At 40.1% G+C, this 27,885-nt stretch overlaps 1 protein-coding gene across 1 annotated transcript in view; it reads left to right on the top strand.

Moving 5' to 3' along the window:
• adgrl2a (adhesion G protein-coupled receptor L2a) overlaps nucleotides 1-27,885 on the top strand; it is a 72,666-nt gene that overhangs the window by 29,796 nt on the left and 14,985 nt on the right. The window contains exons 4-14 of the mRNA XM_053321934.1: nucleotides 6,131-6,931; nucleotides 17,836-18,132; nucleotides 19,089-19,192; nucleotides 19,994-20,179; nucleotides 20,638-20,676; nucleotides 22,648-22,831; nucleotides 23,532-23,654; nucleotides 24,137-24,342; nucleotides 24,994-25,167; nucleotides 26,203-26,412; nucleotides 27,163-27,383. Coding sequence (XP_053177909.1) covers nucleotides 6,131-6,931; nucleotides 17,836-18,132; nucleotides 19,089-19,192; nucleotides 19,994-20,179; nucleotides 20,638-20,676; nucleotides 22,648-22,831; nucleotides 23,532-23,654; nucleotides 24,137-24,342; nucleotides 24,994-25,167; nucleotides 26,203-26,412; nucleotides 27,163-27,383 — 2,545 coding nt within the window. The remainder of the gene's footprint in view (nucleotides 1-6,130; nucleotides 6,932-17,835; nucleotides 18,133-19,088; nucleotides 19,193-19,993; nucleotides 20,180-20,637; nucleotides 20,677-22,647; nucleotides 22,832-23,531; nucleotides 23,655-24,136; nucleotides 24,343-24,993; nucleotides 25,168-26,202; nucleotides 26,413-27,162; nucleotides 27,384-27,885) is intronic.

The raw sequence follows: 27,885 nt of genomic DNA, 5'->3' as shown, positions 1-27,885 counted from the left end.
TGGCAAGCAAGGGTTTCATTAGACAAGTCTCGTGCAGAGAAGTCTATCAGGCAAAAACGCAGCTTACCTTGACGGCTTAATATACACCAATACAACAGGTGTTGAAATATGTTAACAGATGTTTCATTATGTAACAGAACAGAATGGCTCCACTCGTAAGTCAACAAGATAATATTTCATCTGAAGAGATAGTGTTAACATTTTGTCTGCTTCTTGGATGCTAAAATATTCATTGCCATTCAGCTGCCAAACAAAATTTAGATTGCCCTTTGCATTAAAATTCCCCTTTGTCCTTTAAGCTGCCACATTCATTTGCAATTTGTGAAGGAAATTCCCCCATGTAACCTTTACAAACTGATTAATGACAAAGATTTAGATGAATTGCCAGAATCACTAATCAGGTGGAACTGAAATAATTAGAGGGTGACTGATAGGAAGATAGTATTTGGCAGCTCTTTTAGATTCAAATGAGTATTTTGTACACCAGTGTCTTTAGATGTGTTACAGTACTGGATCAACTGAAGAAGGACATTTGACCCAAATATAAATAATATACTCTTATCCTACAGTCATTTATATTCAATACATCAGTTCTACATTGCTCATTACCAGTATACATGTCCAAGCTGTTCCCCTTAGGGTGGAATCAGAATGCATTAGTGAACATCATTAGATGGTGAAACTCATTACAGGTTAACCTCTCCGAGGCTTTGAGGACCTGTAATTAAAAATGGAGTAAGCAATAATGAGTATTTGCGTCCAGCTTATTGAACGCGGTCAAATCCTATAGCTTTTACCTTAAACACCTGTTTGTTTTTTGCCTTTTTTTTACTTGCCTCATAGTTAAGTGAAGTATTGATCCTATGTCTTGCTGTGTTACCTCAACTTTAATAGTAGGATTAGCCTCAAGGTGCACTCATGTCCACCCACTGTTATGATTGTCTTTAGCCTCCTTCTTGCACAAAGGAAGCAGTCAACACAAGCTGTAGTGTGGTGAAAAATAAACTTCTGTCCAAGGACTCTTAGTCCTCGCAAAATCTATCTAACAAAAACATTCCAAGCAGGTTCTCTCTTCGCTCAAAGCAGTTTCAAACATGCATGTCTGTAGCCCCATCTTTTTGCTTCTCAAGGTCCATGCCCAACCAGAATAGGACCAAGAACACAGAATGTATCCTATCGCGACTGCCCCGGTAAGTGTTTAGTGTTCTCCCAGTCTGACCCAGTCCACACAAGCCCAGTCCAGCTTTACCCACTCAAGCCCAACTCGTCTGTTGTAAAGTGTGATAGATTGTGATTTATAGACAAGTTTCGTGTTTTGTTGCTTTCCTCTTATCATTCCTCCTCTTCCCCTCAATAAAAATCCTCATACACCAGACAATTTTGTAGACTAATGCAGAGAAAGGTAATCATAAGAGAAGATTTACTGAGATTTTTCCACACCAGAGCTAAAATCCGTTCTATAGTTTTCAGGTGGCGTAGCAAATATCTCAATACAGTTATTTACAGTTTACAGACGAGACAGATCATATGCCAAATATCAAGATTTGTGATTAAAAACATTGCAGCCATTCAGAAGCTTAGGATGCCCTGGATTTGCTGGGATACAAGACTTGAGAAGTTGATTTGCAAGACAAAGTATTAAATCCCCATTAAGCTGATCAACGATGGGACCGCAGACAGTGTCCTCATTTTGAGTGTAGTAACTGCTGTCCCTGAAAAGCTCTCTGTCCCATGAAAAAGTTTAATAACATAATGCAATAGAATGTTTTTTTGGCCAACTGAATGTAATGCGGTATTTAATCAATTAATGCTACTGTCAAAGCCTTTGCATAATCATGCAAGCAATTTTGGATATTTCACTTGTGTGCAAGTGGCCTTTTCAACGAGTTACCTACATTTCCATCATTTCCATTATTTTGGCTTTATAATTTGGTTCTTGTCATGGACTGCCCTCATTAGCAATATTATCTTCATGTTCCAGCCAAGGATGTAAATTTTGCCTTCACCTGGCACTGAGTCACTCTCTGAATTGGCTCTACTAATTGCTGAAATCAGGCAACATAAAAGCCAAGGCGTTTCTTTATTAAGACCGCTTCTGTCCAAGCTATTTTGAAATGGTGAAAAAAAAGAAAGAAAATGTCGCCATCCCTATTCTAACTTGCAAAACTGTAGAGCGGTGCCAGTAGGCATACGCAGTCCTCAATGCTAATATTGTCATTTGCCATCACATGCTTATGCCAGAAAACCCTAATCTTGATATGACAGTGATGGCCAGATTTTGAAAATTAAACTTAAGCTATAACAGCAAGAGTTTTGTGTCCCCTTTGGTGTTATTTGTTACCTAGTTTTCCCCTTAATATGTGTAGTTGACATGATGCTTTGCTTTGATATCTCTTTAAGTAATACTGAAGCCACCGAGTCTGCAGCTGATAGCAGATTCTAGTAAGATGCAACATCTGATTATTAACCGTGATTAGTCATCATATGATTAGTAATAGCTGATATAAAAATAGAATTCCTAGAAAGTATATAATGTTTACTAGTTCAAGGTCTTTGGGGTTGATGTGGGTTGGAATGTGTCTCATGTTTTCGTGTTGCTTTTTTAAAAGTGACTGACTCTCTTCCCTTCCCCTGTGCAATCTGCAGGAAATCTCCCTGGCTATCTGACTCACTCTCTTCATCCACTGACTGATTTCTGATCACACTGATTGCTATTTCTACTTTTATATTTCTAACTAACGTCATCAGGTCTTCCATCATGTGTTTCTTTTTCTTTCCAGATTTCCTTCACGTCATCTTTCTCTGTCCCCTCCTCATGCCCTGCTTTATGCGGCTGAGACAACTTCTGAGAACTCAACTGTTGTTAATCTGTTTGCTTCTTCTCCGTATTTGTTCTCTAAGTTAGCTGCAACATACTTGAATTTCTTCTGCAGAATGTCGTGCATTCACGGATCCTACTGAAACTGTAGTTGTCACTGCGTATATTCTCAATGAAGTCTGGGTCAGCCTAGACAATTATTACTGATTCAAATCCTGATATTAACCTGTACTAATTGGAGCTGAAGGGTTGCAGGATACAAGGGCTGATAGATTGTGCAGATTATCCCTTGCTTCAAACTGGCCCAAAATGTGTTGCACATTTAGCAATTTGCCTGCTGCTGTCTTTTCAGATACGTTAATCCAGTCAGGTCTGCTCTGGTTGAGCCTGTGTATTGACTGAAATCTAAGAAAGCCAAAAAACAGGAGAATTGACATATGCAGTCTGCAGACTTTTTATATTTATATCTCATATTAAATCATATCAAATAGCAACACCATCAAATATAAGTGTTTTTGAAACAGCCCACAGTAATAGAGATTACTTATTAAGTGAAATAAGTCTCATAAAAATGAAATTGTTTATTAAATACAGAGTAGCTTCACTTTTGTATAATAAATGCCTAAAGAACATTTTAGTAATTACATTATATTTAGTAATTATTTTTTTCTTGAGATACTCAAGAACAAATATGAAATGATAATATATAATAGTAAGACCTAGTGTCATTGAACATCACATTTTGTAAACAATTTGCTAATCAAACAGCATGCAGACCAGTTGTTAAGTTGAACTGACACAGTGTGGAAAGAAATGATTTTAACAGTCTTGTTTTCTGACCCAGGCTTTGAGCTAACCTGAGGAACATGTCTTTTCTGAAGAACATTTTGTATTTATGTAAATGTGTCATCTGTAAAATGCTTTTAAATAATATTTCTTCTTGCTGTTATAGATAGAAATAAGCTAGTGATTTGTATACATTAAATGTGTAAGTTATTCTCTTTTTTTAGTGTTGTGATGTTTTATAAATCAGGGCACTGACATCTCAGATTAACAAGGGTTATGTGTTTTAGAACAGTTGCCTACAGAATGCCTTGAATGTGCCCATGTTGGCTAATATATATATTATATAGCCTATGTCCAACAGACTTGTAATGAAAAGCACAAATGACTACACAAATTAAGCACAGTGTTGTATTATAGAATAAAATACATGTTTTATTTAGAAAGTGCACATAAATATAAACTATATTAATGTATTCGTCCAAGCAATTTACATTGATGACTTGCTTCCGTGATAAGGCCTCAATTATTTTGTCTTGTAGCTTAAAACATTTGAAATGGTAATGTGTGTTTGTAGTATTACATATTTATACATATTGTGTAAATCAGATGAACATTTTTCCAGAATGGTAAAATGGCATCTTTATTGTATATCTTTCAAAGATAGCAAAGTGCTAGCTACTACTCCATATTTAATTTTCTCTTAAAAAATGAACTTGTATTTTCTCTTAGGCTTGGTTTGTGGTGGTGGGTGGATAAATATAGACCACACTTTCAAAGAAATGTGTTTTTGCTTTCCAACATGGCCAGAGTCATGTGATGTAAAACCTAACTGCAATTTACAGACATCGATAAACTGATGCAATAAATGGCACTTTATTAGTGCAGTTTCTACTGGACGAGGCCACAGTGGCTTTGAGTGTTCATTAACCTACAATCATTTTTACAATATTTGAACTAAATGGCTTAGTGTATATTGGAGATCTTTATCCTAACCTGCATGCCATTTTAGTTTCAATTCCAGAATTCCCTGCCTACCTATCAAACAAAAACAAAATTATTGTTATGACATCAGTGATATTAGGTGCCACGGTTAGTTGGCACTTTGTTAACTAAATAACAGATGCAAATCCACCCACCACTCCTCTATAGCACAATTGTAGCAATTGATCATGATCACAATCATGATCAGACTTTTCTTGATGTTTTAATCTAATTCCTTTTCTAAGACAGGACCTCGGCAGCGTTGTCACCTTTCTCACAACTTTCTTGCTTTCTCTGAATAGGTCTACCCGTCTTTGTCCATGTCTCATAAGCTGTTTCTGCATGTAATCGTAGCGATGACAGTTAATTCATATTAATCTCTTTTTTTCCCCTTGCACCCCTTTCATTCTCTCTTCCAACGCTTAAAATAGAAGTGGAGCAAAAAGGTAAATAACAGACACGATCCAAACCCTAGCTCCTTGTTTTGTGGCATCTGGTTGTAAACTACCTATTTTCCCGTGGTGGCCCCTGCAAACCCATCATAAACATAATCCTCAGAATCCCCCGACTCTAATGTTAAAGACCAGTGTAGTGCTACAAGGGAAGTAAGGCTGACCAAAAACAGCCGGCACAAAAGCATCCAAAACATGTAACTGGGGGCATATTAGCTGCAGTCTATGGGGGCTTCCTCTCCTGATTCTCCCTGGGTGCTTTTGCTACTCAGCAGAATTTCATATTGCCTGGCTTCCAAACCCCTTTCCATAGCATGCCATGGTAACAGTGTTTCTTGGCCCCTTTTTTCAAGCTATTGCTTTCTACTGTCCCTTTTCTCTCCAAGTCCCCCTTTTTCTCACTCTCCCCATTGTTCTCACCTGACCACTTGCTGCTCTTTTCTCTGTTGATTCTTATGCCAACAACCAAACACCTCAAGAGAACCTTACTGAACGTTCTTTAAATTTTAACGGTCGTGACATTTGCACCACTTCGTAATGACAAGCCTCTCAGGTATATACCGTATAAAAGGTGATGTAACTGAGACACATCTAAGTACACACAGACATTTTGCAGACTCTGCTGACTCCTGCTCTCTCATAACCTCTCCCGTCTGTTGCCAAGTGACTTTAGTTGGCTGCATTTTTTTTGTTTACAGGACCAATTGTTTCGTTAAGTTTTCTTTCTGTTCTATTTCCCCTCATTTGTGTTCTACTCCCAACAGTAAATGTCTATGAGGCAAAGCTTCTTTTTCTTTCAGACTACTTTATATATCGAAACATTATGCTTAATAACTTTCCTAATCCTTTTTTTCTTTCTATGCACAAAACCAAAATCCTTATACTGCTTGTGAATATTGGCTATAGCTGTTAGTCGTCCTTTGGCCACTCTTTAATGTCTGTCTATCCCCACTCCTCCTTGGGTGGACTACCCGTAAAACAAAATGAAGACATTAAATAATATATTGATATTACATATAGTTTTGTATGTTTTTTTTTTCATGTGTTAACCAGTGCCTGTTTTTTTTTTATTCTACTCTTCTCCCATTACTAGTTTTTCTTTGTCCTGGGACTCTGAAAGCTGTCGGTGATCCTTCCTTTCTATTTGAAGCGGAGCAACAAGCTGGTGCCTGGTGCAAAGACCCACTGCAAGCTGGCGACAAAATCTATTTTATGCCTTGGACTCCTTATAGGACAGACACTCTCATTGAGTATTCCTCCCTGGATGACTTCCAAAATGCCCGACAAACTGTCACCTACAAGCTACCCCACCGGGTGGATGGGACTGGATTCGTAGTCTACGACGGGGCTGTGTTTTTCAACAAGGAGCGTACCCGCAACATTGTGAAGTTTGACCTGCGAACTCGAATCAAAAGTGGGGAAGCAATCATCAATAATGCCAACTACCACGACACCTCGCCCTACAAGTGGGGTGGTAAAACCGACATTGACCTGGCCGTAGATGAAAACGGGCTGTGGGTGATCTACGCCACAGAGCAGAACAATGGCATGATGGTAATCAGCCAGTTGAACCCATACACGCTACGTTTTGAGGCTACCTGGGACACGGCCTATGATAAGCGCTCAGCCTCCAATGCCTTCATGGTCTGTGGAGTACTGTATGTGGTCCGCTCCACCTATGAAGACAATGAGAGTGAGGTCAGCAAGAGCCTGATCGATTACATTTACAATACCAAACAGAACCGTGGGGAATATGTTGATATCCACTTTCCCAACCAGTACCAGTACATTGCAGCTGTGGATTACAATCCCCGAGATAACCAGCTCTATGTGTGGAATAATTTTTACATCCTGAGATACAATCTGGTGTTTGGTCCTCCTGATCCAGCTCATGGTAAGAACCCTGTCTCCCAACAATTTCTTCTGCAGACAATAATGTCAAATTGCATTCCTGAAATTGTGATTTTAGTTGTTGTCAAGTGCACTTTGATATTCCTTTGTTATTCCCCATCTATGTATCAAGTGTCACAGCTGACTGATTTTTAATTTAGAATCTAATATGTGCTAGATATGTTACGGAAGCTTTGGAGTGTAGGAAAGCATCTCGGGGGGTGAAGTGAGTGGGGCTCTGTGGTAAACAACACCTCAAAGCCAGATACCATATCATAAGGGATCAGTATCGAGGGGATTTAGGGAGGTTTACCATTCGGGCGTTCCCTGAGTCCCTAGTGCTAAGGCTCTAGGGACCCCTGCTAGCATATTCCTTTTTTAGAGTAAGACAGGTAGAGAAAGATATACTCACACCTCTGGAAACATACATGCCCGGACAGGTGCAAAGTCTGGCCTGGGGCAAGGTTAGATCATTCCCCAAGTGATGCTGAAACTCTAACTCTCCATTGGCCATTAAAAAAAAACACTTCATTCTCTGTAGGCGGAGTGTAAGGATTCATGGTTCTGCCTAAGAGAGAAAGAGATGGTACACACATGGGAGAAGGATCAATCATCCAGGGTCACATCAGTAGCACATGTTTTTAATTTAGCTGTCAAGAGCTGAGGCAAAGCTAGCCTAGGCCTGCGATAGTCCTTACTCTGAGAATATAATAACAGTAATTATCCTAATCCCCTCCACACCCAGAGTCCTAAATCCACGTAATGCTCAACACAGTCAGTGATGAGCCATGGAGGTCAAGCAACTTTTCCACAGATTATCCGAGAGCTCAATATTTATTAATGTGTTTGCTCGTCCACTTTTATATTGATAAGACTTGGTCTGGGGCAGTTAAATTGGGTTCAGCCAGTGGAAAAGCATCAATCTAGCAACACCAAGGCAAGCCTTGCTGTAACAAAGAATATCATCCAGGTTTGAAAGCAGAATTAACATGCAGAGAGTGCTCTTAGTAGAGTACTGCAACAATCATGGTGAACAAGATAAAAAAATGTTTTCCCAACTCTGAATAACAAGTTTGAAGCTTCTTCACTGCCTGCAAAAAAGATACCAAGGGATTTTGAAATTAAATATTTGCATAGTACAAGTAAATTTAGAGCAATTGAGGAAGAGGCCACAGTCAAAACGTGCTCCTTATTTTAAGTCACGTCCAAAAATAATTTCACACACTCATATGGAGAATTTAAAATGAGCTGGCCCTCAAGCAGACCCTTACATTTGCAGACAGCCACTGTAAAAGTGGCCATAATACCACCTCTGTAATTTAATAAGAATAACTTCAAGCATGTCTTTACCTGCCATTGTGTGTTTATATTAAGTAAACTGGCAATTAGGTAGTCAGGCAACAAGAGTCTATTTTCAGTTTAGCTGTTATAGATTCTTGGAATAAGCTGTGCATAGACAGACTGCATGCTCAATTGATTTATCATTTGTTGAATGTACAGTGATTACTGAAGGAGAAATCAGGCACTTTTAACAGGATCCTCCCTTACATAAGACTACTTTGTCGTAATATGTGTGTGTGTGTGTGTGTGTGTGTGTGTGTGTGTTTGTGCCTGTGTGCATATGTGTGTAAGGCGTATACTTTACAAGTATTTATTTACATGTGTTTATTTGCAGACCGCCAGAGAACCAAAGAAACCCACTTCCCTTCCTGTAGTGTATGTTTGGCATCATACCTAACATACTGTAATTTTTTTCTCAGGGGCTTCTGCATTCTCACATCTGTATTTTAATGTCAATGAGGAATTTGTTCCCTCTTCTTGACAAATGAGACATGTGCCTGGCCCTGCTGCTGACTAATGTACGTTGAGTTGCAGTCGATGAGCACAAGGGAGAATGGTCTAGGATGATCATCAAGATGTCAATAAACTTGTCCTCCCACATGACTGATGTTGACATATAAATGATGGCACTTTTTTCTGGCTGTCACTGGACGCCCTCTCTGTGATATCTTGATGCTCATTTCAGTGCCTGCTTCAGTAGGCACTGAAACAAGCTATCGGAATGCTTTTGTATTGGTAAAAGTTGAAGGTAAAAAATTTTAAAAAACAAAATAAGACTAAAGGTGAAAATAACAGCTTTGCTCATCTCATCACAAGCACATGTGAAAGTTTAGCAAATGCACATGCATAAGCATCTAATTGTGCAGAAATCATTGTTTGTACAACAGACTTTAGCTGATTTTTAATGTAGATGCTAGAGCTGATCTGCAGCTTTCTATTTTAATCAAATATGTTCTTTAAAAGGAAGAGCGGATGACGTTATTGCAGGGAGTGAGGGTGATACTGTATGCATTTACCATTCAATACTGCACTCCATATTTCCTTTTCCTCATATTTCTCAAGTGCACAAACAACTCTGTCACATGATTCGCCCCGTCATGGAATGCAATCACATCAAAGTGATGTTGAGACCCTGTGTGGCAGACAGTTGGGTTCTTGTCAAGTCTAATAATGTTGCTCATGTCGAGGCAAGAACATCTCTTGTAGGATTATGGGGGAGTAGCTGGGGTCACATCCAACAAGCGGCTTCACTGGAAGTGGACATTAAATGGGTCAGTAAGTCCCTCTCTTGGCTTTTACCAACAGTGCCATAATCCACTCATTTACCCATGGCCAAATGCCTGTTTTCCTTCTTGCATATAGGAGCTCATAAAAAGACATATTCCATTTCTATTCTTGTAAGTGAGATGATTAAATTGATTTAAATGTGCTATTCCCACAGAAAACTCATTATGTATCAATTTCTATGGACTGTTAAATCATGCCCAGCTCTTATATGTAGCCTCAAACCACTGATTAAGCATACCAAAAGCTATTTTTTTTACCAGAAGTATGCACAAACAGTCTATATTCTCTGCCTCAATGGGACACAGGTGAGCTTCGGAAACCTTTTATTTATCCCATGTTGCAAAATTAGATTCTAAATCACTTCCATATAACAGCCCACAGCACTGCAGTAACCACAAAGACAAATCGAAACCTCCTCTTTAATTGTTCAAATGTCAATACATTTGCATATGGTTTCAGTTTTTTGCTGCGCTCTCAAATTATACATTTGCACGTGGGGATCATAAGGAAGAGAATGACCTCATTTGTTTGAAATTATAAGGTACAGCTCACTGAAGCGACTTGCCAATTAGCTTACAAAACTCTGCATGTGGTCAAAACAATGCCCTGTAGTTTCTGTGTTATGAAAGTGCTTTACATTGCAAAAATGCTCAGCTGTTACAGATGCTTGTGAGTCATATGCATTAGCAGTCACCCTAGAGAGACTACCTCTTATAGTCTGATGAATATACAGCTCTTTAATAAGCACCTCTATGATTCATTCCTGTCTTCTGCACTGCTTACATAGAGGTCAGCTTGTGCATGGCAACATTTAGAGAGAAAGCTAGGAGTAATAGAGAGATATGGATACTTTCAAGGTCAACACTGAGCCATCTGAGGTGCTTAGATGAAATGTCAGAGACTTCTGTCTCCTACATGCTCACCAGTGATATAGGACCAGGGATCAGGATGTGTTAAAATGGCCAATTTGTTTGTTTGTCTTGACAACAACTCACCCCTCCCTCTCCCAACCCCCTGTCAGCTGCCCAAGTGGACACAGCGGTGTGAAAGGAGAGGGTATTGATGTGGAAAATCATCCTTTTTGTTTTTGTTTTTCTGTCCTCCTGTCATATTCTCATTGTCGTTGTTTCTCTGTCTGCTTCCATCTTTATTGTCTGTCTCTTTCATTATTTCTCTATTGCATTCGGTCTTGCTGTTTCTCTTTGTCATTTTGTTTTCACTCTCCATATTTTTTCTTGCTTTTGCCTGTATACTGTCGACCATTACTTAGTCCTCCTCCTCCATGATCTCCCCCCTTCAATCCTTAACTTAAATCCAAATACTTGCATTTCTGTGTATGCATGTGTACTGTATGACGATACACTTTTGCCAGTATTTGGGTGTTTGAGGGCAGCACAGTGGCTCTGTAATTGGTACTGTTGCCTTACAGTAAGAAGGTCCTGGGTATGAGTTTGCATGTGTGTGTGGGTTTCTGTGGGGTGCCCTAGTTTCCTCCCACCATCAAAGACGTGTATGTTAGGGTTATTACTCCAGTCAGAGCCCCTTACCAAGGCACTGGCAAAAGAAGTGGATCTCTGGGCACTGCACTGCGGATGCCCACTGCTCCTAGTGTGTGTGTGTGTGTGTGTGTATGGGTCAAATACAGCGGATCAGTTTGCCCATTGGGGATTGAACATACTTCTTCTTCTTCTCTTATTTGTTTGGCATTCTTCCTGAAGTCAATCTAATGCCTAGGTCAGACTGTTCAAATCATGCCCAACGAGAGCAGTGCAGACTAAATGACAGGATTTAAATAAATCCCTAGCTGTGCCTCTGGGAGACTGTACGAAGATGGCTGTCACATATTTATCTGCTGGTGGAACAGCTTTATAGGGAATTTTAAAGAGGGACATTATTGCACCAAAAAGACTTTTTACATGGCACTTCTTTTGTCTTAATTGTAATTGAAAACATTTTGAATTGATCCAGTCTTTTTGTCTAGTAGAGAATTACCTCTGATATATATTTTAGTGAAAATTGTTGTTATATGTAGTGTCTACTGGTTATTTTATGTGTTTTTCCCCTTTGGCTTGAACTATTGGCTATCATCGGGATCACCCTGGTTTGACTGACTACACAAGACTGGCCTGCCAGGACCAGACCAAATCAAAAGCCTCACTGTACACAACAACCTGCAGAAAACATCTCAGATTTTGTGTAAAACCCTCCAAAGTGACCCAGCCTAAAACTTGTGGCTTCCACTTTCCATTCTTTATTCCTCCCATGTAGCTTTTTTAGCCACGATTTCTACAACATACTGTGATGTTACTCTGACGACCCACTGGTCTCATTTTTGGTTATAATATAGGGGTGAATTTAACTTGCAGCATTGAAAGAGAGGAAGTCCCACAATGGGGATTTACAGTCCTGTTCACAATGTCTCTGATATTACATTGTGGGATAATACCTAACCACCCACTGTCTGGTGGCAATGAAGCTTATTCAGAATGAGGTCAGGGGGTTACCTGTTTCCTCTGAAATCTGATCATCATCTCTGCTGTTCCTCCAGCACTGAACATCATAAAACATGAGGGCCAGTTGTTGTCAGGCAAGGAAGACTGTTTCACACCTCATCCCCCAAAAACTCAACCTCGAGACAATGTTTTCTCTTATTCCCTGGTTGGTAGTTACACTTCTCCAGGAATGTCTTACCCGCTGATGTTGAACTACTGCACAAAGTGTGGCCAAATGATCTCTGCTGACAATGTACAAGTATTTGGGCAACAGCAAACCTGGGGTTATGATTTAAAATGTCACAAAGAGTTGTTTTACATAAAAGAGATAGGTGGGGGGAGGTGATTATGGTTACACTGAGCCCTGTAGCCAAGGGGATCCACAGTCTCTTGTTTGATTACAGTCTGACTGTGAAACAAGGCGTATTAAAAGAATTATTACTCAGACATCACAATGGTCCCCCATCACTCCCTGACACACGCCTTTGAGGAGATTTATTTCACACAAGCCTGATTATTGTGTCTATGTGTGCCTGTGTTCCTCTAATCTGTGTATGTGTGGGTGTGCGTGCCTTCATGTGTTGATGTGTGTATGTGCAAACATACTCATTAATGTGCATCTGTTTGGATGTGTGTCTGTATGTGTACGTGTGTGTGTGTGTGTGCGTGTGTGTGTGTGTGTGAGTACCCCTGAAATAGACACCCCTTTTTGTGCACAGCATTAAATATCAGTCTGCTTGGCACACTTAGAGTTAATGCTTGAAATTTGAGGCACGTACAGTACAGAGAAAGCTGCAAGGGGGAGAAAAAAGGCAGGCTGTAGTCTGGCAGTTGCTATGTCTGTTCTCTATACTTTGGTGTCATTTTGTGTGCAAGGGTGTACATGTGTTATAAGCATGTCTGTCTGTGTGTGTGGGTGCTCACTCTGCCTGCCTGTCAGTGTCCATATGAATCAATGCATTTGTACTGTGGGAAATATTGGAGACAGTAGTAAATAACATAATCCAGCTATTAGGTTTTGTTCCCTAAGACATGGACGTATACTGTACCCACCCTCACAAGGACATGACTCATGGGAAATTATACGAATTTTCACTCAGCTTTCTTCATATTTACTGCTGATACACTAGCAATCAAACACTGTTCCCCTCCACAGCTACAAATGCAGCGCAGAGTGAAAGACGTGTAATCCAATTTCCTTTGTGTATTATTGTTATTATTGGTAGATATCAAAATGCATCACAAACATATTATAAATCATCACACTATTTCATACTCAAGAACAGTTCCATTTCCATATGAATGTAGAAGCAAGGCTGCATCCAGAGGATTGAGTGAAATGCATGTTTGAAAAAAAAAGTTATTTCATTGGCAGCATTAGCACAGAAAAATAATTTACACTTTGTTTTTCACTCTTCAACACCTTATTTCAATTAACCTGCGCTCTATGCAGAATGACTTCAAAGCTGATGGGTTATTCATTTATTTTCCATCCAATGGATTCTCTTAGTTCCTTCACAAAGACCGAGCATAGCTCCCTCCTGATGGCACAAACAGACTTTGAATTGTTTGAGCTTCCTTTGACTTGTTAACTTTTGGAATTCTTCCTCCATTAGGAGGCGATTACCACCCAGGAACCACATTTCACAGTGTGCAAAAAGACATGATTGTTTTACCTTAGCAAGAAGCAAGTCTGCCATAAAATAGGAACAAAGAAGTAAATCTCCGAAGCAGCCTTGTTTCACATCATCATGAGATTATGCTGTGACAAAGCAAAGGATAGAGCAGGGAGATCTAATAATTCTTGAAACTTTTTACATGGCAAATTAACTGAAACAAATGCTAAATGTGTGTTCCGTTACCATTTTTTTCTCTCTCTCACAAGATAAACAGCACCTGATAATGTGTATGAAACATTACCCTGATGAACAGCCATGCAGTGCTTACTGAAAGTGAAGCCATTAAGCAAAATATAAAAGACACACATGCCGTCGGTTTTCATTTGTCACCCTGGCATGACTACTGAGTCCTAAATTCTCATCTGGGCTCTGTGTGTGTGTGTGTGTGTAAGCGTGGGTTTTTGTGTGTCTTCCTGAGTGCTTGTGTGTATGCAGATGCCCTGACAATACTCGACAAGCCGTGCTCCTCTCCTCTCTTCCTCTCCTGGATTCCTGTCTCATTGTCTGCCATCAATCGCAGACTTATAACCCCAGTGGTAATAACAGAACCACTGAGATACATTCAAGTGCAACAATGTGTGGGTGCCGAATCACACAAAGAGGTTATGAGTAAGTCTGTCCTGATTGGCTGTACTTTGGAGAATATCACTCCATACACTCACACACTGTGACAGCTAATTGAAGGTTCCCCTTGGGCTGAGTGCAGCAAAGACATAATAATCAAGGATCCTGTCCTGGTTTCGCTATATAGCCTTAAAAATGATATTTTCTTATTTTGTCATAATCAAACTAATATTACACATGGAAAGCATTCAGTGGTGTCAGACCTGTGCTGTGAGAGTAGAAAACAAAAGGTATGGAAAAGGCTGCCGTAGCACTACTGCCAGATCGATACCCATCCCTCACAGTGGCTACTTATAAACTTGTCCACTTAGACATCAACAAGTGACTGTTTGAGAGGAGTGTCCATTTTAATACCTATGGGTTAATTCCTCCCAGCTTTCATTGGATTAAATTAAACCTAGCAATGGCATAAAGGTAATGAGATTATTGTGCTGCTGGAAGGATTATGGACTGACACGCTATGTACACAGGAACAGCAGTGGTCAGAGAGGCGGCATCGCTTATGCACGAATCTCTCTGGGAAGAATAGCCTACATTCACATTAGCCTCTTTTTCACACAGGAAAGAGGATTAGTTTTCATCATAAACACAAAATGAAACCTCCCAACAGGATTATTTTAGCCCTTTTACTTATGTCCTTTTCATTCTGTTTCTCGTTAATGAAGCCTCTGCTGTGACGGTGCACACTGAGAACAACAATTTTTAGCAATGCCAGCACAGCTTTTCTGCCTTGTGCTGCACAGGCATTGGCTCAGCAAACCTACCCCACTCCCCTTTTCCCAAAGTCAAAGCCATCCAGTTTGCTATGGGGCAATCCCTCTCCAATGGAACGCTCGAGGAGAGCCAAACCCATTAGTTGTAGCCTCGTATTAACACAGCCTACATTAATTACACCCACAGTTTCACTGCTGATAGCAGGTACTGATGAAAAATGAAAAAAAAAAAAAGTTCAAAGAGATTTAATTGTACATGTTGTAACTAGAGCACACAGCTCAAAATCCCAGTGAGCCATGACAAGCAGCCCTCTTGAGTGAGGGGTGTAGACAAGATACAGTTGTTAGTTGACATGCTAAAGGAATGTGCTAGGATTACAGCAGATGCCTCTTTGATTTATTGGCTGTAGTTGCGAGCCCTTTATCTTGAGTCAAACTGCCGAACTGTGATTCGGTTTCATTTTTATTTCTGTCTGAATTCTAAACTCCCCACCAACAGAGACTGGGATGTTATCTTCATCATCTTTCATACTTTGGAAATGAGAAACCTATCAAGGGCCCCACAGTTTCTTGGGAATCTTCTGGAGGTTCGCCAAACAACCCTGGCCCAGATGTTGTGTTGTTGATATATATATATATATATATATATATATATATATATATATATATATATATATACATATATACATAGATAGATAGATAGACACATAGATAGATAGATAGATAGATAGATATAGATATATACACACATATATAGGCATAGATATCTTTTTTTTTTTGACGATTGCTTTCACCTCTGTGATTCTTCTCAGTGAGTCATGAAAAAACAAGGGTTATAGCAATAAAAGGGTATTGGTGCAGAACAGAGACAGGCATTTCTCCCAGCCAGCTAAATGCTAGTGCTGAAAGGACACTAAGCACAGGTTGTCTCTCAACCGCTGTGACAGGCTGTGCAGCCGAGAATTTCACTGTGTTGAGTAAAAGGATACAGGTAGGGGAGGAGGGACAAGAGAAGAGGAGGCTGAGGTGAAGCCAGCCAGCCAAATCTGCCTTCAGCTCAGTGTCAAAACAGCCAGTCAGCTGTGTACACCTTCATGTCACCTACTTGTGTGTGTGTGTGCGTTTCTGTGTATGTCGTTCTATAGCTCCCACCAGGAGGGAGCACACAGAGTCATCTCCTCTGGTCAATAGAGCCTAATTCGTCCCAGGTAGCAGCCAGCCTCAAAGGCGATTTCCCTTCAGCTCAACTGTGCTGAAGCCTCTCATCCACACCGTGGGGCCTATGTTGAAAGTAATAGCAGATTGTGTGTGTGGTGGGAGGGGGGGGGGGGCTATCAGCCAGACCCATTATCCAATGGAGGCAATAGATATGGAGGTGTTGCCACCTGGGGTCTGGCTGCCTCCAATGGAAGACAGAAACTGTCATCTCGTTCTCCATCTTGGCCACGTTGTTTTCCTGTCATCATCATGTATGTGTGTGTCTATTTTCCAACAACCCCCCTCCTCTTATTTCCTTCGTCCTGCCTCTGACTGCCTCCTCTCTTTGACTCTCTGTCGCCCTGTCTCATCGATGTTTTCACTACCGGTTATACTACTGAGAACAACTGTGCTCAGCTCAAGCAGTGTAACAGCACCACTTCACATTCTCTGCATGCTCTACAGGCAGCCTAATGGAGGAAATCAAAGTACTCAAATGCGATTAGATTCAGTATGCACATTGCATTCCAATCAGAGCTCCTTTGATTGATATAGCTCACCCTTTTGAATTCAACCAACAAATATTTTTCGGAGATGGGGGTGTGCTTTTTTTTGTACTTGGAGATGCGGAGCAGATTTATATCATATAGTTAGTGTTTATCAACATTTCATCTATGAAACTCCCTTATGATCAACTTTTTTGAAATGTAATTACAGTGCTACTCACAGTTCTCTCGTGTATCACATGAAAAATGTCTTCATAGTTTTTCCTTAGTGGCTCATGTTAAATGTAAAGAGTGCACTATTTTCTCCTTTCCCAGGACTGAAACATATTGTTTTTGCCCAGGGCATTGCATGAGTTACTGCACACCTGCTTTATCAGAGTATGAGTTGTAGGGAGAAACAACTGTAAAAATGAATTTTCCGGCACCATGACTGCACATACAGGTTCTGTGTTGCTCTAGTGAAATTTAATCAGCCATGCCACAAAATCTCCCAGGCAAGAATGATTGCCAGGCAGGAGGATGTTACTGTAATTATTGTCTTGTTCGCTGCAGACTGAGTGCCTTGGATAAGCCATAGTCAACGGGAAGGCAAATACGCTTGTTGCACAAAGCACTTAGCAGCAATTTACACAACAGGATACTTGAATGTATAAGCATTACAGTGTTGAACATGTTGAGAAAAAAAAATTAGGAATGTTATTTACAGGGGGCACCATTAAGGTTTAGTGGTACATCAGGGCATCTACCTACCAGAAGGTCAAGCTTTGAATACTTGCCAGAGTATTCTATCAAAATGGTTGATATCCTCCACATTATGTGCCCCCTGGGTGCCACACTAATGAACTGCCCTGTCACTGCAGCCACAGGTCAAACTACCACTTGCTTTTTATTTTCATCCACAGCGCTGCATCATATTTTTATACAGATTGATGAATATGTGTCCCAGTGATAGTCAAACTCCTTAGATCATAGAAGCGTTAATGTTTTCCCAACTGGGCTGCACACCACCACATACTGTAAGATTGCTCCACCCAAACATAATCCCTCTATACCCTTTCTCTCTTCACAGCTCCGCCACTGTCAGAAGCCACGGTGTCCCCTCAGCCTCTGAGAACTACAACCACCACCACAACAACCACAGTGCACTGGGGTGTGGCCAACACTACCACCACAACAGGGCTCAAGGAGGGCAACAAGGGAGCACCCAAGCCACCTCCTGTGATTCCACTGACTACTTCCCCTCCGCCCCTGGAGTCCTTTCCTTTACCCGAGCGCTTCTGCGAGGCCATCGAGAGAAGAGACATAATGTGGCCTCAGACCCAGAGGGGCATGCTTGTGGAGCGACCTTGCCCCAAGGGAACACGAGGTAAACAGGCCTCCCTCTCACCTCAGAGCCATGTGCTCACTGCTTTCAATATGACCTGAAGCATCCCAAGAGAACATCCCTGAGGCTTCATCCACACTAATAAGTTTTCATTTAAAAATGCATAACTTTTGCTTCGTTTACACCTTGCCACCACATTACGTCAGTGATTTTGACCCCTAAAAGGGAGACTTTTGAAAACACAGTTGACCCCATTTTAGTTAGAAAACTCTGAGGTTGCAACTTAAAACAAAAACATATTACTGTGGACATAGTCTGAGTTTGTTAGATCTGTTTGATATTCTTGAATACAGCAATCTTTTTAACTGTAAAGAGCACCAACTTTGGTGGGCGCAGAGGGAATCTGTGAAAACAGTTTGCAATGGTGTTAGACTTCTGCTGTGTCATTCCAGGTCAAAACATGATTAAGCTATCTGTAACGACTGTGTTTCAAAGGTGCCGGCTCAGCTGTTTCTCCTGGAGTTTGCATGGCGACATGCATCCCTCATTTGATTGTGTGTGAAATCGTATTAGTGCTCAGAGTTCATCAGACACAAGGCTAATTAGAACGGAAGGAAAATTGTTACCACTTTGCAGCAAAAACAGGCAGAGGCTGTTGAAAATATTCTGAAAAATCATTTTGCAGAGACAAAATGCCTCTACATGTTTGGAGGTTAATGTATCCAACAATTTCACTTTAGTTAGTCTATTTTACTGTACCAGATTACCACTGAAAAGACAAAATAGCTATCAGCACTGATATTTCTGTGTGAAGGATTCTGATTTCACATTTGTATAAAATGTATGATTTGCATGTTCGATGATATGCTGTTTGTGTGCATGTCTCCTCTGTTTATCTGTATCCTTGTCCTTTGTTGCCCTATAAAGGACTTTGTGGGAAAATAAATTTGATTTGACTTGATTGAACTTGACTATTCTGTTCTTGTTTTCCCTGTTAGGCACGGCCTCTTATTTATGTGTCCTTTCCACTGGGGCTTGGCACCCGAAGGGCCCTGATCTCAGCAACTGTACATCCCACTGGGTCAACCAAGTAGCCCAGAAGGTTTGTATGAGCTCTATCTCACTGTTTTCCTTCTAAGTGGAATGTGTTTCTTAAAAACAGAGGAATAGACAAAATAATGAAAACACCTCCTTGTACAGGCTTTCAACACTGAGGTAACATAATCACACTCACAAAATTGGCCACAAAGCTAAGTCAGATAAGAAAAGCAGTGACTGTCAACTTTAAAAGACATCCAGCAATTGGCCCTTTTTCTTACCTTGTGTGTTCTGCAAAGAGTAAAAATGCAATGCCTAGCATCTGTTTTAAAATGTCATGCTTCAGTCAACGGACTGCAAAAATATACATGTTATAATAGGTTTAGGAAAAGATGCTACATGATCTGGCAAATACAGATAAACATAACAAAGAGCATAACGCACATACAGTATACACACTGCACAAATATGTGGTAACAGTCAAAACTTTGGAAACACCTTCCCATTCACTTAAATGGATGTCTGGTGCTATGCATGTATAAATACTTCGAATTTGCATACTTTTAATATGACCCATCTTTGTAGTAGTGATTAAAGGCCTTTTACATGAAATGTTAATGTTATTGCTACCCGTTGTTAAATGTGTGCCATAGATGTAACAGCAGCTATAGCTTGGAGCCCTCAGTGTATCTGTTTTTTCTTTTACGTACTGCACCCAAAAAAGAAAACTACCACCATGGCAACTTTTCATTACATTTCAAGGACTCATTCAAGTGTGATTTGACTTCAGAAACTGAGATGTAAACAACCCTCCAAATCTGTCTTCTTTTATTCTTTTGAACATTATTCACTCTCTCCCCTGCAGATCCGCAGTGGTGAAAATGCAGCTAACTTGGCCAACGAGTTAGCCAAGCACACCAAAGGACCCATCTTTGCCGGGGACGTCAGCTCCTCTGTGCGTCTGATGGAGCAGCTGGTGGACATCCTGGATGCTCAGCTGCAGGAGCTCAGACCCAGTGAAAAGGATTCTGCAGGACGGAGCTTCAACAAGGTAACCACATCCATCAAAACTCCACAAAGTGCCTCTCTTTTTTATCATTTAAATCACTATACTGAGGTAAATACTGCCACCATTTTCTCACCAACTCTTACTTCCTGAATCACTCTACAAAGTTACATGGCCTAGGTGCTTTACTGACAGATTAATACTTCTACATGACAAATGTAGAAGAGAATACCCCAAAAAATACAGTAACGTGTAGTTGTTGCCACTTTTTGCATGGAGTCTGCCTCTCTTTCCCTTTCTTTTTAAGTTCAAGAGAGATGTGAGACAGACTAAACAAAAATAAAAAGAATCACATCATTTTAGACTCTGACCCATAAAGCAGGTTTTTACAGTTGCAGTAAAGACCATAATTTGGCTCTGCCTAACGTAATGAACTTATGAACTTTTGCAAATTATGTGTCTCTATTTTTTTTATCTGTTCTTTTTCTTTTCTTATAAAAAAGCTTCAAAAACGAGAAAGGACATGCAGGGCATACATGAAGGTACTGGAGCAATGCTATTGCCCACTCTGCTTGCTGCCGTCCCCTCCTCTATTTCCGTTCTATTTGTCCCAGCTAAAGCTCAGCAGCATGTACCCTCTGCACTGTCATGTACTCCCTTCTCCCTGTGCTTCCTGCTTTTTTTGGGTATTTACCTTACACACAACCAAATCGAAATCAAAGAGAAGTCATCTCCAATTACGAAGGTGGCTTCTTTTCATGGACGTGTGTATGTCTCTGTGTTTTGGGTTTTTTCCCATCTTTACATTGACAGCAGTGATGTATTTGATATTTCATCATGTTTTACCCTGTTGTATGTTTTCTTAGTATTTACTCAAGATTGCACGTCTGGATGCATAACACCACAGCTCAAACAAACATCCCGTTCTTACATCATTCTCATCATCCATTTGCTGAAGAATTTGTTGCTTTGTAACAATTTTTGCTTTTATACAAAAGCTCCTTTCAATATAAAACACCTCTGAATATTGCATCAAACACAGGACACTTGTGCTTTATTCAAACCTTTTTTTTTTCTAGGACCTTCACTGGACCTTTTACTGTTTGCAAAGTAAAAAATGTAGCTTTTGTTTCACAAGGACAGGTTTTAGGTCATTTGTTTCATAAATTAAAGGTGCACTTTTTCTTCATCTTGATAATAGAGTTAGTGAGGTCAAGCCATGTCTTTCTTTTTCTTTGAATGGTATCAGGTTGGGTTTGTGCATCAAAGTATTTTGGCTATGTATCTCCCTTCACCATTAGAGAGATCAGTGTCCTCCACCTGCCACCAAAGTCACCCCCCTCAATCCAGATCTCTCCAGCGGGAGGGTATTAAAATGGATCGAGCTAATTAGCTAGTCAATGACCGTGCGCTCGTAAAAAGGAGAGAAAGGGAACAAATACATGTACTGTATGTAGTAACATCACCTCCTTAAAAATGTAACATCATTTGCCTTTTTTGATGTCATAACATGTGATTTCAAGTTCAAAGTAGTGATGGGGTAGAGCAGTTGTATTGATATAAATGGCAGCATTTATTTGACTAATGACAGTATGAGAGGATCTGGGACAGACATCGTTGAGTCAGCAGTATCGGACATCTGCCATACTTGACGCAACATCACATTAGCTGCCCCCCACCCTTCCCACCAGCCGTCGCCGGCATTGATTACCCGATTAGACTCATTGATTTGATTATTTCCTGGAGAAAACCCAGCGTCGTCTGGATCCTTCACCTAATTTATCTGCTATCCGTCCAGAGCGGTTCAGGTGACAGAAAGTGTGAGTGGCTTAGCAGAAACATCTTGCATTAAAGTTCAGTTAAACAATTTTTTGTAATTTTTCTAGCTTTTTTTCTCAGGGTGACCAGTATACTTGCAGCTGAGTATGAGGTGACTTGCATTAGAATACTACAGGTCAACTGTAACAAAACAGCAACAACAAAAAAAAGGAGTGAAAGTTTCCACATAGTGAACACTGAATTTTACAGTTAGAGAATCTTAATTGAGGAAGGCTTTCGGTACTTTGGCTTTCATCAAGCTATCTCTAATATCCTGTTATCAGATCAGACTTGCTCAATACACTGTGACCCCAAGTGTGTGCCCTGATTAAACGTCCTTGAAAAAGAAACTGAATCTGCACCATCTCCAGTGATGCCTCTGTTCTACCCTTCCCTCTGCAGTTCCTCCTTCAAACATCATGCCTTCTTCAATTAATTACATGTCTGTAATATATATATATACATTTATATATATACATAATAAAAAACAACAAATGTCCTTTTAGTTTCTTCATTTTTCCTCATCATTTTCATTTAATTCCTACCAAAGTGATATTTCAGCACTGCATTTTATCCATTTAATTTCAGTGTGTGCATGTGTCACTGCTTATTCTTATGACCTTTAGTTTTTTCTGAGTTACTAAAGTATTTGTTTTTTATTCGTCTTTTTGTCTTTTTTTTTTGGTTCAATACAGGCCATTGTGGACACGGTAGATAACCTTCTGCGACCAGAGGCTTTAAAGTCTTGGCAAGACATGAACAGCACAGAGCAAACACACGCCGCCACCATGTTACTAGATACTTTGGAGGAAGGGGCCTTTGTCCTTGCCGACAACCTCATGGAACCTGCCATTGTCAAGGTTCCTGCAGACAATATTAGTAAGTAAAAAGAGTTTGTGGTAAGCACAAGACAAGCACTCTCGATTGATGTGAGCTTAGTAAATTTGATTACTTTCAATTCATTGAGAGAGTAACTCTTGTGATAGGAAAACAAGGCCGCCACATAAAAAAGGACTTTGTTTTCATAATAAGCGCTTAAACCTCGAGGGAACAGAAAAACAATGCATATTAGGTTTAACGAGTCGCTTACTGACAAAGTGATGAATATCAGACAATTAAATAGACTGGATTCTCTGATTGCGCACGCTTAGTTTATAAATGTATGCGTCTAGACCTTGTAACTCTATACATTAATGTGAACATTAGCCTGCTGTGGAGTCAGAAAAAAAAGTACATTGTTCAGCCTCCTCATCCACAAATTTTCTTCAGCTGTTAGAGCGTACGAGCACGGCTTTCTTGGTTGTTGGGTTTTTTCTGCTCACTGTGCTGCATTTATTCATATCAGTAAGAGTCTCGCTGGGATGAAATTATTCTTCTGTGATTGACATTTTTATTGTGCAGCTCACTGTCACAAAGATTTAGCTTAGTCGTTGATGTGTCCATTGGTCTGTGTAACATTTCAGGAAGAAAAATCTGGCATCAATATACTCCATTGTTTAATTTTTATGCCCTTGTATCGAAGTCAAACTCTGCATCTTTTTTTCTCCTACTCACCCTTTCCCCTCTCTAAACCTGGCAGTCCTGGATGTGTATGTATTCAGCACGGATGGCCAGGTCCAGGATTTTAAATTTCCACAATCCAGCAAGGGTGGTATCTCAATCCAGCTCTCAGCCAATACCGTCAAGCTCAACAGTCGGAATGGTAAGCTCTCTCAAATACACCACAAAAGAAGAAAGTGAAACTTCATCATGGTTATCCTTGTAACTCAGAGAACAATGATGTGCACATTCATGTGTGAGAAACTGCAAGTTGTGTGTGTTTGACTTTTGCCTCAATACTTTTTTCTGGGAAAATATGAAGTCTGTGTTTATTCAGGGGCACCATGAAGGGATTTATCTCAAAAACCTCAAGCGCTGTGATACTGGCTGAAAAATGAGAGACCAAATTTATAATCCCTCTGTCTTTACCCTGCGCTTATCTAACTCTCATTTGTTTGAATGATTTAAATTGAATTAAATTGGACTCGATTGTTTAAATTTTAATATATTATTTATATATTTAAAAACGAATATATAGGCATAGTTTTTCAGAACAGTTTTTCCTTTGTATTTGGTCTGAATTGTTCTGGGAGCTTGATTTCTTTTCTCATTCTCTGATGTCTGTCTACATCTTTCTCTCGACAGGAGTTGCCAAGCTGGTGTTTGTGCTTTACAAAAACCTGGGTCAATTTCTCAGTACTGAAAATGCTACCATCAAGATGGCCAATGAGGCTTACGGCCGTAACGTGTCAGTGGCCGTCAATTCTGACATCATCGCTGCCTCGATCAACAAAGAATCCAGCCGTGTGTTCATTAATGACCCGGTGGTTTTTACCCTGGAGCACATTGATGTGAGTATCCCTGCTGGAATGAATGGAGAGGTCATATTAAAAAACGCCAGGAGGGAACATCCAGAGTAGACAGAGATTTGCAATTTGAATTGTAAATGTCTGGCTAGGTCAGTCGGCAGTTTATTTAAGTCATTGAACATCAAATTAAAGGAGTCTTTAGAACCTAAGTGAATTCTTAATGAAAACTAATTCTTTAATCAACATTGGGATATAAATGATACCCATTTTCTTTTATAGTGGGGGAAATTAACTCCTAGATTAGCCGTACAATCTAGGATGAAATTACTGGAGCACCAATTATCTTTCGTCTTTTAAAGTTGTCACTAGAGTTCCCAGAGGGCCATGCGTGACTCCATTCTTTATCAGAGAAATTGTGCAATTCCAAAGACATGCTGTCAAACAATTATGCTTCTCTGTTATTAAGGCCTCATATACCCAACTATGCTTCGGTTGATTTGGCAAGCATGTGCCAAATGAGATACAACATATGAATTGCTTCATAAGAGCTGTGAAGTGAAAAATCCTCATCCATATCAGTGCGGAAAAATACTTTGTATGAGTAGGGGGTAAATGGCCTCTGTGTTCTACATGTACTTCAATTTCAGGCAGTCAATTATTTGGACACTTAACCATATCTCTTGTTATCTGCAGATGGAGAACTACTTCAACTCCAATTGCTCCTTCTGGAATTACTCTGAGAGGAGTATGATGGGCTACTGGTCCACCCAAGGCTGCAAACTCCTGGACTCCAATAAAACACACACCACCTGCTCCTGCAGCCACCTCACCAACTTTGCCATCCTTATGGCGCACCGTGAAATCTCAGTATGTCACATCCTACTTCTTATATCCAGTTGTCTTCTAAAAGTATCTGCATGATTGAAGACTTCTTCTACATTATCAGCAAACTCAAACATTTGATCTTTTTTGGTTTAAAATAGCAATATTACAAAATTATTTGAATTACAGTGTACATTGCTGTTTAAACACGCTGCATCAACAGTCAACAGATTTGTTGCAGTGTGTTTAAACTCTGCTGCTTTCATTTTTAGAAGATTTACAATATTGTTTTTTAATTACATCCCCCACCTCACCTCAAATTTTAACAGGTTTTGAGTCAGGTTTGTCTTTGGAAGAAATATAAAGACTTAAGTTATTTTTTTTTTTTTTCTATCTATCTAACAGGCCTGTATGTACATTTAAATCGTTTCTGGTCTCTGTAAGTGTTCCCTATGTCCACACTTGCTGCAAAGAAATCCTTTCCTGAGGCATTTTTATTGTAAAAGATGGAGGACAAAATCCACAGTCCTTGTCCTTTTGTGTGAAAATGCATTCTGAAGTTTGCACAGAAAAAGGACTATAGAGTTTGTCCTCCATCTTCTACAATGAAATGGCTTTGAGGAAAGCTCTCTTTTTTACCATTATGGATAGGAGGAATAATTTCACTGACCAAAAATTCTTTCAGTGTACGAATGGGCATGTAGATACTGTATTACAATGGACTTTGAAAAAATGTGAACCAATCCTTTAAGGTACTCTGCGGATAAAGGAGGCTTTTGCACACCTGTTAGACTCAGTGATTGATACACTGGACAAGGAATATTTTAAAATGTTAAATTGGTTAATGTGCTGCTGTGTGTGCTGGTGTTAATACAATTTAATACAGTTATGTGGAAATGTAATACAAATTAGCAACTTGGTATTTAAAAAAAAAAAGCTTTAATATTGTTTCCTCTAGTTGTTCTTAATCATTGTAGTATCTGAGAGAAGTTTAATGCTTAAGATTTTAAACCTTCCTCACAGAGCTGCAACACACACACACACTTTATAACTCAGCCTTTTATCTTTTGTGTCTCCTAGGTTAACGGCGGAGTGCACGAGCTGCTCCTGACTGTCATCACTCGTGTTGGGATTGTTGTGTCCCTCGTCTGTCTCACTATCAGTATCTTCACTTTCTGCTTCTTCCGGGGCCTCCAGAGCGATCGCAACACCATCCACAAGAACTTGTGCATCAATCTCTTCATTGCCGAGTTAATATTCCTAATTGGTATCGATATGACGGAACCTAGGGTAAGCTGGAACGATTGCACCCTATTGATTTGGTTCTGATTCATTCCCTCTCACTTTATCTCCTCACACCCCGAAAACAAAACCAACAAACCACCCGTTCAGAGTAAAACGGATGAGACTTTAACCACTGTTTGTTTCTAACCTTCTCAGTTTGTCCCTGACATGACATGAGTGAGACAGCACCATTAATATAAATTACTAAGAGGCTATGTCCTCCACTTGACAGGTCTTTTTTCCTCTTTCACTTCAAGCCACAGTTGCAGAGTTCCAGAGTCTGCATCCGTACCATTTCTAAATTTCTATTCACCTACATTTTTCACTTCAAGGGGGAAGGGGCACAAACAAGTGCATACAGCTGTGAACTGAAACTCCAAAAGCTGAGCTGTATGATTAAATTTTCTTCAACCTTACAATAAGAATAACATTTAATTTGCTACCATGCTGATGGAAAGCTAAACCTGTGCATCGACAAAGACCATGTGGTGAATGAATATTCATTACCTTTTTTCATCAGTTTCACTAATGCATGTTCCTCTGAATTGGAGAGGCAACAGCATTGAATGTCGTCTTTTCAGTGGGTTTTAATAAAACATGGGGTGTATGACATACAATTTGCAATAAAGTAAGTGCTATGGACATACCTCATGTCATGTTTAAATCATATTTTAACTTTGAGTTAATCTCAAAAACGTTCTATATTATGGAAACTGTGATCATTGATTGTCTTAATTGGTTATTGTTCTGACTCAGATTGGATGTGCCATCATTGCGGGGATCCTTCATTTCTTCTTCCTGGCTTCCTTCTCCTGGATGTGTCTGGAGGGGGTCCAGCTGTACCTCATGCTTGTGGAGGTCTTTGAAAGTGAATACTCGCGCAAAAAGTACTACTACGTGTCTGGTTACCTCTTTCCTGCCATCGTGGTCGGCGTCTCTGCAGCTATTGACTACAGGAGCTACGGGACAAAGAAAGCGTAAGTGCAGCTTTCTGAACAAATCCTTGCAAATGCAGAGCAGACATGCTGGATGCTTCACTGTGTGAGCATACCTGCTGTGTCTGTATGTGGCAGCTTTTGAAAAGAAATCTACTCATCATTTCTGCCAGTGCCTTATGTGCCTCCCTGGAGACTACACCAAAACATTTGAGCTCCTTTTGCCAGGGATGGGCAGCTGTTCAATTTTTTATGTCATTTGAAAGTGGCTGACAGACTCAACACTGTGGTTTCGGAGGGGGGTCGGGGGGGGGGCAGCTACATTAATGCCTCTCTACTCAAAGACCCTCCTGTGACCTCTTGTTTGTAAATGTTCTCTTAAAGAGAGGAGCACTGTGCAGAAGAAGCCTTTTACGTAGATTAATGGCCATATCTCAGCTAAGACTATCAAGTGAGTCTAGGCTACTCTGGGTCTTCCCTCTGTTTTGTACATCTGTAATAAAATTCAACCTGTGAAAGGAGCATTTGAAAGCACTCCAAATTA

Source organism: Scomber japonicus, chromosome 7 (assembly GCF_027409825.1).
Source record: "Scomber japonicus isolate fScoJap1 chromosome 7, fScoJap1.pri, whole genome shotgun sequence".
Lineage (NCBI taxonomy): Eukaryota > Metazoa > Chordata > Actinopteri > Scombriformes > Scombridae > Scomber > Scomber japonicus.
This window is presented reverse-complemented; position numbering and strand designations above follow the sequence as displayed.